General features: G+C 50.4%; 1 protein-coding gene across 1 annotated transcript; it reads right to left on the reverse strand.

The window, feature by feature from the left end:
* Positions 1 to 6,863: 6,863 nt before the first annotated feature.
* Positions 6,864 to 14,855, reverse strand: mterf2 (mitochondrial transcription termination factor 2). The gene is made up of 3 exons (XM_067999192.1): positions 13,813 to 14,855; positions 11,107 to 11,178; positions 6,864 to 8,846 (listed from the first exon to the last, which is right to left on the reverse strand). Exons 1-3 carry the CDS (start codon positions 14,631 to 14,633, stop codon positions 8,816 to 8,818), a joined length of 924 nt encoding a protein of 307 aa, XP_067855293.1. The 5' UTR covers positions 14,634 to 14,855; the 3' UTR covers positions 6,864 to 8,815.
* Between the last annotated feature and the right edge of the window lie 6 nt (positions 14,856 to 14,861).

Genomic DNA, 14,861 nt, shown 5'->3' on the forward strand with positions numbered 1-14,861 from the left:
ATGTGAGACTGACCGGCCAATTGGGAAAATACCAGTCAGGGACTCGGGGTTTCACCACCGACTGCCCACTCCTCGCCTGAGAAACGAGTGCCCCTCCCCCCGGCACCCGAAAACTGCCTGATGCAATTATCAGGGAGGTCTGTATCTGGGGGATCAGCACATCTGTCTGTAACTGGGGGAGCAGCACATCTGTCTGTAAATAGGGAAATAGGGGAGCAGAACATCTGCCTGTAAATCGGGGAGCAGCACATCTGCCTGTCAATGTGGGAGTAGCACATCTGCCTGTTTCGGGTGCCTTTCAAGACCTCAGGATGTCCCAAAGCGCTTTACAGCCAATTAAGTACTTTTGAAGTGTAGTCACTGTTGTAATGTAGGAAACACGGCAGCCAATTTGCGCACAGCAAGATCCCACAAACAGCAATGAGGTAATGACCAGATCATCTGTTTTAGTGCCATGCGATCTTTTACGTCCACCTGAGAGGGCACTTGGAGCCTCGGTTTAACATCTCATCCAAAAGACGGCACCTCCGACAGTGCAGCACTCCCTCAGTATTGCACTGGGAGTGTCCGCCTGGATTATGGGCTCAAGTCTCTGGAGTGGGGCTTGAACCCATGACCTTCTGACTCTGAGAGGAAAGAGTGCTGCCCACTGAGCCATAGGTGACTCCTAGGGTCAAATATCTTTCATAAAATGTCTTCAGATTGAATATGAGTCCCTGTAGTTCATTTTGGTTCGGTAAACCCAGCATCACATTGCACTTCTGTACCAGCTTACACGACCATCGACCAGGGGGTGAAACAGCCTTTCACTCTGACCAAAGACCCAGGGAAAGATTTTCCTCCATGATCCCACCTGAAATTGAGTGGGATAACAGCGGAAAAGGCTATTCCTGAGCTGTAGCTTTACAAACCTTTGATGTTATGCTTTATAATAAAAGGAACTTATTGCCTTTTTTATATTGCAGTAATTCCCGTTCTTATACTCCCCTCTGCTGTGATCAAAATCCTGTGTTTTAAAAGCCTGTGTGTTTTAACCCAACAACCCTTTTAGCTCCACATTATCCAACTAGCTTATTTATTTAATAATCTATATGTGCCTATCCTTACAGTACAATGTCTTTGGCCTGAAATTCATCCTCTCCAGTGTTATCAGCATCATTGAGGGGAAAAGACTGGATTTGCGAGAACACAGTTTAAACTAATTCTGCTCTATTATCTATTCTGTCGTCTTCTATATTAAAATAATGTAAAAACATATTTATGTAAAAACAGATTCTTACGTTCCTTTTCGGGGGACTTCTGCCCTTTCTAAGATCCTTTGCCCCCTTTCACGGAGCATTACCTCATTCTCCTCTTGGTGACAGGTATCCCACCAGGAGCCCTGGATATCCAATGAGCCCCCACCCTGGAGTATGGATTGGGGTCAGGGGGTCAGACAGAAATCTTGACCGTCCACTGCTCTGCCCCAAAGAGCTGAATCCCCTCCAGCCTATGTTGTCCCGTTGCAGACTCCAGCTTTGAAGCTTTTACATATGAAAACCAACACTTCCATTAATCTTTTTGACACGAGATTCTCACTGGTACTCCACACACATTGACAATCGACAATTCACAACAGGGCACAATGTTCCAAATATTCCAGAAAGGGTACAACACGGATTCACTGGGATCAGGAAATACAAATACGAAGAAAGACTTGAAAAATTGGGTCTTTTTATTGTTAGAATAATGCAGATTACGGGGCAATATGACAGAAGTGTTTAAAATTATGAAAAGATGGGACAGGGTAGATAGAAACAGACTGTTTCTTGTAGTTGAGCGGTCAATAACAAGGACCATGGATACAAGATTAAATGTAAGAGATTCAGAATAGATTGGGCTCAGTGTCCATTTGTGAAATGCCTTGAGCCGTTCTCTACATTAAGGGCACCATGTAAATGGAAGTTGTTGCTTGTGCTGATGAAATGGGTGACATCGTTCCTTTCAAAGGATGATTGTAGCCACAATAGGACTTGATTCCTGTTGTTAAAAGTCTTGCTGGTTTGGGAAAGTTATTTGTCCCATTGGTAGCAACTGAGACCTGGGCTCATCGACGACCCAATAAAATGCCAATTTAATTGGTCTCTCCCATCACTCACCCCATTTCATAAACTTAATTTGTGTTTTGATGGCAGGTTCACAAACTTGTTTGACCTTCGTCAGATCCTAGTAAACTCCAGCCACAATAAATAACTGATTCAATATGATCAGCACTGCTGCTCCCCGACTCCAATCAAACAAAACAAAATAACTCAGTCCTAACTTCTTCCCATTTGCCAATCTGTGAGGCCCTCTCACTGGCCATGGACTCGACCCACCTGCCAGACTGCATACTCTTCATATAAAATATTGCTTTTTTTCCCTTTATAAATACAAGTCAAAATACATCATGAACCCCAAACTAAGTCACGCCTGGATTCCTGCAGAACCTTGTAAGAAACTATCCGATCTCAGTGAGGTCCTGGAGTCGAATTAATTCAATTTTATCCAGTGACTATGTAGCAACAGACTAATCTAGTTGGTAAATGTTGATGTTTAGTATTAATGGGTAGTAATGTGATAGTTCTGGAATAGACTGCCAAGGTGGTATTGAGGGCTGATTGTATCAGAGAGAGCTGGAGAAGTATGTGGAGAAAGCAGAATGAGAGATATTGTGGGATGTGATATTCCCCAGACACTAGGACCACCCGATAGACTGTAGTGGTCTCTTCTGGTCTGTACCTTGCTACGTTCCTAAGACTCCCCCCTCCTCGCACTCACACACACCAAGTATTTGAGATCACAAAGCTTCCTTCATCAGATGATATGTGGACACAAAGTATTATACATCTCGAACACTTGTTCTGTCCATTTCTCCCTTGACAAAAGGACCTTTTTGATCTTAAAGGTATGAGAAAATTTCACAATCTAACGGGCCAATGGATAAAACACATCACTCTCAGAGCCACAAATCTGTGAGCCTGAAAACACAAGATGAGCAAATACTTTCATTAATTTGTGTGCACTTTACTTCACCATTTGTACATATGATGTAAGGTTTTGTATGGAATGGTGGACAGGGAGAGGAATGTTCATGGGGAAGTAAAGTGATTCATGTTCAGCTTAGTAACTGGGGAAAGTCACTGAGTGAGTTATAGGCCCAACTCACAAGGTGTTTCAAACCTCACTATTCACCTCTCCAGAGTCTCGTATCCTGAGGAACTGATATTTGAAAGTGAGGGACAATAAGAAATATACGGCTGTTTTATTGAACCTACTGTCACTGTATTTCTCTGATGTTTTTATGTTCCACATCTGAGACAGTCTCCAATTTCTGCATCAAAACATGTTGGCAAAGAAATGGAAAAGGCTCAAATATGAAGACAGGAAAAAACTGCCTGAATCTACCAGCAGATCCAGAGGCACGGCACGGGATTCCACCCCTCTCCACCCTACCCCACTCGACCCTACCCCTCTCCACCCTACCCCTCTCCACTCCACCCTACCCCACTCGACCCTACCCCTCTCCACTCCACCCTACCCCTCTCCACTCCACCCTACCCCACTCCAATCCTCCAACCCTCTCCACCCTACCCCACTCGACCCTACCCCACTCGACCCTACCCCTCTCCACTCCACCCTACCCCACTCCACTCCTCCACCCCTCTCCACCCTACCCCACTCGACCCTACCCCTCTCCACCCTACCCCACTCGACCCTACCCCTCTCCACTCCACCCTACCCCACTCCACTCCTCCAACCCTCTCCACCCCTCTCTACCCTACCCCACCCCTCTCCACCCTACCCCACTCCACTCCACCCCACTCCACTCCACCCCACTCAACCCTACCCCTCTCCACCCCACTCCTCCACCCCTCTCCACTCTACTCTACCCCACTCCACTCCACCCCACTCCACTCCACTCCACTCCTCCACTCCACCCTACCCCACTCCACCCCACCCCACTCCACCCCACCCCACTCCACCCCACCCCACTCCACCCCACCCCACTCCACCCCACCCCACTCCACCCTACCCCACTCCACCCCTCTCCACCCCACTCCACCCCACCCCACTCCACCCTACCCTACTCCACCCTACCCCACCCCACCCTACTCCACTCCACCCCTCTCCACCCTACCCCACTCCACTCCTCCAACCCTCTCCACCCTACCCTACCCCTCTCCACTCCACCCTACCCCACTCCACCCCACTCCTCCACCCCACTCGACCCTACCCCACTCTTCCACTCCACCCTACCCTACTCCTCCACCCCACTCCCCTCCATCTCACCCTACTCCACCCCACTCCACTACCCCATTTTCTTCTATTTGTTTGAAACAAAGGTCGAAACCAAAAGCTGCTGCTTAGAACAAAGTCTGTACAGAACAGCAAAAGTAATGCAGGAACTGCCTCAGCAATATTGTACACAACTTGCCAATGGTCAGATTGAAAGAAAGACTCGCATTTCTATAGCACCTTTCACGACCTCAGGACATGCCAAAGTGCTTCACAGCCAATTAAGTACTTTTTGAAGTGAAGTCACTGTTGTAATGTAGGAAACACTGCGGTCAATTTGCGCACAGCAAGATCCCACAAACAGCAATGAAATAAGTGGCCGGATAATCTGTTTTAAGTATTGGTTGAGGGATAAATGTTGGCCCAGGACTCGAGAGAGTGATGATGGGGCCCATACCAGGTGGAATGACCAGGGTGGGAGACAGTAAAGGTTTTAAGGGAGAGCAGGGCACCCAAGGTGAAGGTGAGGGAGGGGTTAAGCAGATCGACAGCTGCAGAGGTATTATGGCAAAAAGTATTGACAAGCTGACACATGGGTTGAAAAGCTGCTAATCTGACCAGCATTCCTGCTAAACAGCAACCCCAGAATGGCCCTAAGCAATGGATGGAATATTGCAGTAGTTAAATTTTCAATAATTTCAAGGTAATCTTGGCATCAATCTAAAGATTTAAAACAATCAATAGGACTGATTTTCCAATGTTGCAGCCAACAGACAAGGTTCAGTGCTGGTAATCTTGGGAATCTAACTCAGCTACTGCGGACTAACACAGTGAAACACGCCACCGTCACCGTGCTGCGGTCGGTACGGTACACAGGTTATAAGGACGGTCAGTCAGGTCAAAGGTGGACTCTGGTTCCCCAGAGAATATTCGTGGGATTTACTAGTTACCTTGGCAACCTATTTGTTTTTTCTATCTGACAGAGCTGGGATTATCATGGAGACAGTGCACAAATTAACAGGAAACTCTTGGGACTCAATTTTGAAATGGTGGCAGGTTGGCGGGGGTGGGGGGAGAGGGGTGGTCAGGGGGGCGGGGGGGGAGAGGGGTGGTCAGGGGGGCGGGGTGGTCAGGGGGGCGGGGGGGAGGGGTGGTCAGGGGGCGGGGGGAGGGGTGGTCAGGGGGGCGGGGTGGTCAGGGGGCGGGGGGAGGGGTGGTCAGGGGAGAGAGGGGTGGTCCGGGGGGGGGGGGGGGAGAGGGGTGGTCAGGGGGCGGGGGGGAGGGGTGGTCAGGGGGGCGGGGTGGTCAGGGGGCGGGGGGAGGGGTGGTCAGGGGAGAGAGGGGTGGTCCGGGGGGGCGGGGGGGAGGGGTGGTCAGGGGGCGGGGGGGAGGGGTGGTCAGGGGGGCGGGGGGGAGGGGTGGTCAGGGGGGCGGGGGGGAGGGGTGGTCAGGGGGCGGGGGGAGGGGTGGTCAGGGGAGAGAGGGGTGGTCCGGGGGGGGGGGGGGGAGGGGTGGTCAGGGGGGCGGGGTGGTCAGGGGGGCGGGGGGGGAGGGGTGGTCAGGGGGCGGGGGGGAGGGGTGGTCAGGGGGGCGGGGGGAGGGGTGGTCAGGGGGGCGGGGGGAGGGGTGGTCAGGGGGGCGGGGGGCGGTGAAGGTGCACGTGGCAAACCCGAATAAACAAACCTTACCGTTTCCGACACAATCGCATCGTAACTGATGGTGATTAACAGCCTGGTTGACAGGCTGGCTGCCGTCAGGAGCTGCACCGCGAGGCGGGGGGGGGGATGAAAAAGAGAGAGAGAGAGGTCATTCGACGCTGAAATGGAAGATCGGGCGGGGGGAGAGTGGAAGTTCGGGGGGGGGGGGAAAGAGTGGAAGTTCGGGGGGGGGGGGAAGAGTGGAAGATTGGGGGGAGAGCGGAAGATCGGGGGGGGGGGAGAGCGGAAGAGGAAGATCGGGGGGGGGGGGAGAGCGGAAGATCGGGGGGGGGAGAGCGGAAGATTGGGGGGGGGGGGGGAGAGCGGAAGATCGGGGGGGGGAGAGCGGAAGATTGGGGGGGGGAGAGCGGAAGATTGGGGGGGGGGGGAGAGCGGAAGATCGGGGGGGAGAGCGGAAGAGGAAGATCGGGGGGGGGGAGAGCGGAAGATCGGGGGGGGGAGAGCGGAAGATTGGGGGGGGGGGGGGAGAGCGGAAGATCGGGGGGGAGAGCGGAAGATCGGGGGGGGGGGGGGAGAGCGGAAGATCGGGGGGGGGGGGGAGAGCGGAAGATCGGGGGGGGGGGAGAGCGGAAGATCAGGGGGGGGAGAGCGGAAGATCGGGGGGGGGGGAGAGCGGAAGATCGGGGGGGAGAGCGGAAGATCGGGGGGGGAGAGCGGAAGATCGGGGGGGGAGAGCGGAAGATCGGGGGGGGAGAGCGGAAGAGGAAGATCGGGGGGGGGAGAGCGGAAGATCGGGGGGGGGGAGAGCGGAAGATCGGGGGGGAGAGAGCGGAAGATCGGGGGGGGGGGGGGAGAGCGGAAGATCGGGGGGGGGGGAGAGCGGAAGATCGGGGGGGGGGGGAGAGTGGAAGATCGGGGGGGGGGGGGAGAGCGGAAGATCGGGGGCGGGAGGGGAAGATCGGGGGCGAGAGGGGGAGATCGGGGGTGAAGAAGGGGAGATTGGGGGTCATGGGGGGGTGAAGAAGGGGAGATCGGGGGGGGCATGGGGGGGTGAAGAGGGGGAGATTGGGAGACATGGGGGGTGAAGAAGGGGGGATCGGGGTGGTGAAGAAAAGGTGTTCAGAGAGGGAGACTCTCCGAATCAGAAGCTGTGGGAAAGCCACCCAGGTAAGTTAAAAATCACTCTAACCACGTAATCTGTCACAAGTGCTGTAAGTCCCTCACTGAGAAAAATTTGGCTCTTTAACGATCATCCTGCCGGCTTTAATTGCCGGCGGGACTTCTGGATTCGGGACGCCCGTGCGCACACAGGTGCATCCGTGGGGAACTCGGACGTCGGCGGGTTGGAGCCGGGCTCTGAACCCGAACAGGATTTCCCCGATTTTCGGAGCCCCCACTGCCCCCAACGGACCCGCAATTTCCCAGGAAAATCGAGCCCTTGAAATTCCAAAGTCCAAGTAGTCTGAGCAAGTTTTGTCACATTAATCTCCAGGTCAACATGTGATAGAACCAGTGGAACTTAATGGCTCTCTGGAGATCTGATTGGTTGCATATTTTCATGTAAGAGCATGTGAAATTCATGCTGCCAAATTGGAGAGGCTTTTATTAAAACCCCCTTTCAACAAAACTCTAGCACTGCGGGAAAAACCTTGGGAGAAAAAGAGACATTCAAACACAAAGTGCAGCTCAAGGTTTGCAAAAATGCAAGTAAAACTATAATTTTAATATTATAAAATTATAGAGATCAGCTCCATCAGAAGGAAATGTACCTCAATACAAGTTTGTCAGAACTGCAAATGCAGTTTGAAAGGCAGTTAATCACGGGCAGATTGTTACAGGGAAAATTTACGTCAATGAATGGCGATTAACCACTTACATCGTCTCCCCTAACGAAAACACACAGACAAAATATGGGGAGACCGATTCCCAAGAGAGACTTGGTGGGCCCAGTCTGAGTGTGTGCTGTCGGAGGCCAAAACCAGCATGGTGCATGGAAACAGCTCCTGACCTGCATGAGATGGAACGAGCAGCTTTGTGTGACACAAGTGGTACATTTAACCGGTTCCCCTCCTACAAATGAAACATCATCTACACTTCAAACAGGTAACGAGCTTCCCCATATACTTACTGAACATATTCTTTCAATACAGCTCCGACTCGTCGAGCTGACGCACCTAATGTTGCCTTCAATCAGCTGCAGTTCTGTTCCATATTTCCATTCTCTGCACGTCTAGCCAAAGGACTGTCAGTGATGACTGAAACACGAGGGATGGTTTAGGTGCAAATACAAGGCCTGACTCCTGCTCAAACTCACTCACTGGCTGGAATATGGAACAGGGATGCAGAGTATCGAAGGCCAGGGGTAAAAGGTGCAAAAACAGTGGGCGAGTATCCACTTCATTCTGCTTGGTTCCTGTTCTGAAAATGCCTTTTTTATTGAACCCATAAGGAGACTGGGTTGCCCCTGCGTCATTGAACAAAAAAACCTAACAAGAGTTTAGAGGGGCACAACGAATAAAGAACTAAACCGTAAAACAAAGGAAACTTTTAGAATTAAATATTATCCTGTGTCTACAAAGCCCTCCAGTCCCTGCGGTGCCCACTGGTTGGGGAAGGCTTCAAGCATACCAGCAGACACTGCATGCACCTCGAAAGTGTCTGCTCTTACACAAGGTGTGAGGCTATTGTCTCTTGCTCCTTAATTACATCAGAGAACATGATGTGGAGATGCCGGTGATTTTCACATCGTTCACCTGACGAAGGAGGTAGCCTCCGAAAGCTTGTGAATTTAAAATAAAATTGCTGGACTATAACTTGGTGTTGTAAAATTGTTTACAAACATCAGAGAACAGTCAGAGCTCCTTGTTCTGGGACTGTGCCTGTCGTCCAGTTGTGAAATGTCACCAGGATGCTGCACCAGTCGACCTTCTCCTGGAACACAGACAGAGGCTCCAGCATTTAAAGATGAAACACTTTACAAAGAGGAACAGAACCTCCCCACAACCCCCTCCATGTTTAAAATAACTTTTGATATACAAACGTTATTGCATTTTTACACTTTAGATAGACCACACTTTATGAACAGAAGTAATTAACGTCTGAAAAGGGAGAGAAGCAGGGTAATCTTTCAGGTAGAAACCTTTGGTCTGCAGTGTGAGATGGATTGTACATGGCTCACCATTGAGTGCTCTCTATCTCCACACTCTCCCGTAAAGTTCTTTTAATAAATATTACAGATCTACATAAACGCAATAAACTTGCCAAAGATTTATGGAGCGTCTGTTTGTGGCATTCATAGAAAAATGTTTTTACAGTACAGAAGGAGGCCATTCGGCCCATCGTGCCTGTGCCTGCTGAAAAAGAGCTACCCAGCCTAACCCCACTTTCCAGCTCTTAGTCCGTAGCCCTGTACGTTACAGCACTTCAGGTGCACATCCAGGTACTTTTTGAATGAGTTGAGGGTTTCTGCCTCTACCACCCTCTCAGGCAGTGAGTTCCAGACCCCCACCACCCTCTGGGTGAAACAATTTCTCCTCAGCTCCCCTCTAATCCTTCTACCAATTACTTTAAATCTATGCCCCCTGGTTATTGACCTCTCTGCTAAGGGAAATAGGTCCTTCCTATCCACTCTATCTAGGCCCCTCATAATTTTGTACACCTCAATTAAATCACCCCTCAGCCTCTTCTGTTCCAAACAAAACCCCAGCCTATCCAATCTTTCCTCATAGCTAAAATTCTCCAGTCCTGGCAACATCCATGTAAATCTCCTCTGCACCCTCTCTAGAACAATCACATCTTTCCTGTAATGTGGTGACCAGAACTGTACATAGTACTCAAGCTGTGGCCCAACCAATGTTTTATACAGTTCTGGCATAACCTCCCTGCACTTAAATTCTATGCCTTGGCTAATAAAGGAAAGTATCCCATATGCCTTATTAATCACCTAATCTACCTGTCCTGCTACCTTCAGGGATCTGTGGACATGCACTCCAAGGTCCCTCACTTCCTCTACACCTCTCAGTATCCTCCCATTTATTGTGTATTCCCTTGCCTTGTTTGCCCTCCCCAAATGCATTACCTCACACTTCTCTGCATTGAATTCCATTTGCCACTTTTCTGTCCATCTGACCAGTCCATCGATATCTTCCTGCAGTCTACAGCTTTCCTCCTCACTATCAACCGCACGGCCAATTTCTGTATCATCTGCAAACTTCTTAATCATGCCCCCTGCATTTAAGTCTGAACCACTGATATATACCACAAAAAGCATGGGACCCAGTACTGAGCCCTGCGGGACCCCACTGGAAACAGCCTTCCAGTCACAAAAACACCCATCGACCATTACTCTTTGCTTCCTGCCACTGAGCCAATTTTGGATCCAACTTGCCACTCTCCCTTGGATCCCATGGGCTTTTACTTTTCTGACCAGTCTGCCATGTTGGACCTTTTCAAAAGCCTTGTTAAAATCTATGTAGACTACATCAAACACGTTACCCTCATCGACCCTCCTTGTTACTTCCTCAAAAAATTCAATCAAGTTAGTCAGACACGACCTTCCCTTAACAAATCCATGCTGACTGTCCTTGATTAATCCGTGCCTTTCTAAATGACAATTAATACCATCCCTCAGAATTTTTTCCCAATAATTTTCCCACCACCGAGGTTAGATTGACTGGCCTGTAATTACTCGGTCTATCCCTCTCTCCCTTTTTAAACAATGGTGCAACGTTAGCAGTCCTCCAATCCCCCGGCACCACGCCTGTATCCAGTGAGGATTGGAAAATGATGGTCAGAGCCTCCGCTATTTCCTCCCTTGCTGCCCTTAGCAACCTGGGATACATTTTATCCGGGTCTGGCGATTTATCTACTTTCAAAGATGCTAAACCCCTTAATATTTCCTCTCTCACTATGTTTATCCCATCCAATATTTCACACTCCTCCTGCTTTAACTACAATCTCTGCATCGTCCCTCTCTTTTGTGAAGACAGACGCAAAGTATTCATTAAGAACCATCCCCACATCTTCCGCCTCCACACACAGGTTACCTTTTTGGTCTCTACTAGGCTCTACTCTTTCCTTAGTAAAGCGTGAGATGTATTGTACATGGCTCGCCATTGAGTGCTCTCTATCTCCACACTCTCCCATAAAGTTCTTTTAATATTACAAATCTACATAAACACAAGAAACTTACCAATGATCTATGGCACGTCTGTCTGTGGCATTCTCAGAGTTCATTTGATTGACATCTTTATTAGGTTTCAATCTAGTGCAGATTTGCGAGATCAGAAAGGCTGATTAATGAGGTGTGACTGGAATATACAGAACCAATTAAATGCTTTTTAGCGGTTTAATTGAACTATTCCCTCCATTTATGGGCAGCGATGGGGAATTCTTCCTTTGAAGTTTTCCTTGTAAAAATATAATTTAGTTCAGGATTTTAAAAAAATGCCATTTTCTATAATAGAATCAGATTTAAAACTGGACGCTGAATGTGTCTAGGGGGAAGTGAGTGTGAGTGACTTGTGTATAATCCATTTAATGAAAATCATTTAAATTACAAACATAATAAAATAAAGCCACAGGACTCTTGTACATCAGAAGATAGCTTTCAATAAAGTATTTGTTGAAAGTTACGTTTTACGAGAAAACAATCGCTGATACAATGACTGGTCAGGGTCTCTCAGGGTCAGGGTCTCTCAGGGTCAGGGTCTCTCAGGGTCAGGGTGACTCAGGGTCAGGGTGACTCAGCATCAGGGTGACCCAGCATCAGGGTCTCTCAGGGTCAGGGTCTCTCAGGGTCAGGGTGACTCAGGGTCAGGGTGACTCAGGGTCAGGGTGACTCAGGGTCAGGGTGACTCAGGGTCAGGGTGACTCAGGGTCAGGGTGACCCAGCATCAGGGTCTCTCAGGGTCAGGGTCTCTCAGGGTCAGGGTGACTCAGGGTCAGGGTGACTCAGCATCAGGGTGACCCAGCATCAGGGTCTCTCAGGGTCAGGGTCTCTCAGGGTCAGGGTCTCTCAGGGTCAGGGTGACTCAGGGTCAGGGTGACCCAGCGTCAGGGTCTCTCAGGGTCAGGGTCTCTCAGGGTCAGGGTGACTCAGGGTCAGGGTCTCTCAGGGTGACTCAGGGTCAGGGTGACTCAGGGTCAGGGTGACTCAGGGTCTCTCAGGGTCAGGGTGACGCAGCGTCAGGGTGACTCAGGGTCAGGGTGACTCAGGGTGACGCAGTGTCAGGGTGACGCAGTGTCAGGGTCAGGGTGACTCAGGGTCAGGGTGACTCAGGGTCAGGGTGACTCAGGGTCAGGGTGACTCAGGGTGACGCAGTGTCAGGGTCAGGGTGACGCAGGGTCAGGGTGACGCAGGGTCAGGGTGACGCAGGGTCAGGGTGACTCAGGGTCAGGGTGACTCAGGGTCAGGGTGACTCAGGGTCGGGGTCTCTCAGGGTCGGGGTCTCTCAGGGTCAGGGTGACGCAGGGTCAGGGTGACGCAGGGTCAGGGTGACTCAGGGTCAGGGTGACTCAGGGTCAGGGTGACTCAGGGTCTCTCAGGGTCAGGGTGACGCAGCGTCAGGGTGACTCAGGGTCAGGGTGACTCAGGGTGACGCAGTGTCAGGGTGACGCAGTGTCAGGGTCAGGGTGACTCAGGGTCAGGGTGACTCAGGGTCAGGGTGACTCAGGGTGACGCAGTGTCAGGGTCAGGGTGACGCAGGGTCAGGGTGACGCAGGGTCAGGGTGACGCAGGGTCAGGGTGACGCAGGGTCAGGGTGACGCAGGGTCAGGGTGACGCAGGGTCAGGGTCTCTCAGGGTCAGGGTGACTCAGGGTCAGGGTGACTCAGGGTCAGGGTGACTCAGGGTCGGGGTCTCTCAGGGTCGGGGTCTCTCAGGGTCAGGGTGACGCAGGGTCAGGGTGACGCAGGGTCAGGGTGAGGCAGGGTCAGGGTGACGCAGGGTCAGGGTCTCTCAGGGTCAGGGTGACTCATGTATGAGGATTACACAGATATTTAATGCACACTATGAATTATTTATAGCCAGGTGAGTGTGCAAATCACCGTGTTCAGCAGAGGCTGAGTGGAATGGCTGATTTACACACTTGCATTAAGCCACGCACCCCAATTAATCACAGCTTTATGGGGGTCCCCATTCCCCAGTTGTATACATCTTTCCAAAAATATATTCTCCCAACCCACACATGGTCTCAACTTAAACCATAGAGACTGCCTCTCATTTCTATATCCTGCTCCTTTCTCCTATCAAACCGCCCTTTGAAAGTTATTACAAACTTGAGGGCTGGGTTTATGATTGAAATTAATTATTTACAATGGAACATCGGAACAGGAGGAGGCCATTCAGCCCCACGAGCCTATTCCGCCATTCAATCAGATCATGGCTGATCTGCACCTCAACTCCATTTACCCGCCTTTGCTCCATATCCCTCGATACCCAACAAAAATCTATCAATCTCAGTCTTGAAAATTTAAATTGACCCCCAGCATCCACAGCCTTTTGGGGAGAGAGTTCCAGATTTCCACTCCCCTTTGTGTGAAGAAGTGCTTCCTGACATCACCCCTGAACGGCCGGGCTCTAATTTTAAGGTTCTGCCCCCTTGTTCTGGACTCCCCCCACCAGAGGAAATAGTTTCTCTCTATCTACCCTATCAAATCCTTTAATCATCTTAAACACCTCAATTAGATCACCCCTTAATCTTCTATATTCGAGGGAATACAAAGTTGAAAATAAACAATACCAACCAAAGCTTCAAGATCATCTACAATTCTTGGGTTTACACAACCCCAATGGGGACTGGATGGGAACTCTCCGTTATTAGTCCTCAACGCTTAAGGGAGCGACTGGATTAAACAAGGGGCGTTCCGTTCTCCTGTCCATTTTTACACAACTGACCTCAAAATCCTTTTTGGTACGGTTGAGAAGTTCAAGCTGTCCCTTTTAACATCGTAGCCTAAAGCGGCCAGCTTTCTGATGCGATACTGCACAATCTGTGTGGACAGCTCAAGAACTGCAGGACTCTCCTTTACCTGCTCCACTGAAAATCCTGCCCGCAAAATGGCACCGAGGCGTTCCTCCAAAACTGGAACCGCAAAATACAGCAGGGCCGGGCATTGCAGTACGATCTTTCTCAGTCCCTCACCACTACATCGCAACGCTCGCCCGCAGAAGGCTGCACTTTTCTCCATCGTACTGGGGCAGAGCTCAGAGATGAAACCTTTGAGCTTGGAGAACAGCTGCAGGACCTCAGCACTGCTGAAGCCCATTCTTTGAAGGAAGGCCAGGTTTTCACACACCGTTTCTGGAGGTTTCAACAAGATGAAAGGATTTTGGCTCAGCAGTTTCATTAGCCAGACTCTCATATTGGCCTGGGTCCCACCCAGCTGAAGGTAGCTTCGCTGTAAAGTCTCAATCACGGCCCTGTTCTTATCCACACGGCTGCAGAAAATCTGAGGAGAGCTGGCCAGCAAGCGACTGATAATCCTTTTGTTCAGGTTTAGTTTTTGGAAGTATTCGATATTTTCCTGCTGATTCCTGTGGTTTTTGACTGTAAAGAAGGAATCTGGGAACTGAGTTAAGATTCTCACTAACTCTTTCTCGTTGGAGTACAGTTTTCTCCAGAGCTCCCGCTGGCCGCTGGTTTCTGCTGGTGTGCAGAGGATGGCTTCAGGACATCGTTCTAAAATGACAGCTATTGTCTTCTCCTCCACTCCCATTTCCTTTAAAATGTTGGCGGTTTCACTGACGTAGGCCACATCTGCAAGCAATACCCAGCTCTTCAGTTTACGAACTTTAGCTACATCCACCGACAGCCGGTACAGACTGTCCACAGTCCCACTGTTCTCCTGTCGTCCCACGCTGGAGGTTGTAAAATGAACACAGCCTCTGTAAAATCTTCTGCTCCACAAGGCTGATGAGAACAGACGTTCTCTGCACCGCCCACA

This window comes from Heptranchias perlo, chromosome 18 (genome assembly GCF_035084215.1).
Source record: "Heptranchias perlo isolate sHepPer1 chromosome 18, sHepPer1.hap1, whole genome shotgun sequence".
NCBI classification, from domain to species: Eukaryota; Metazoa; Chordata; class Chondrichthyes; order Hexanchiformes; family Hexanchidae; genus Heptranchias; species Heptranchias perlo.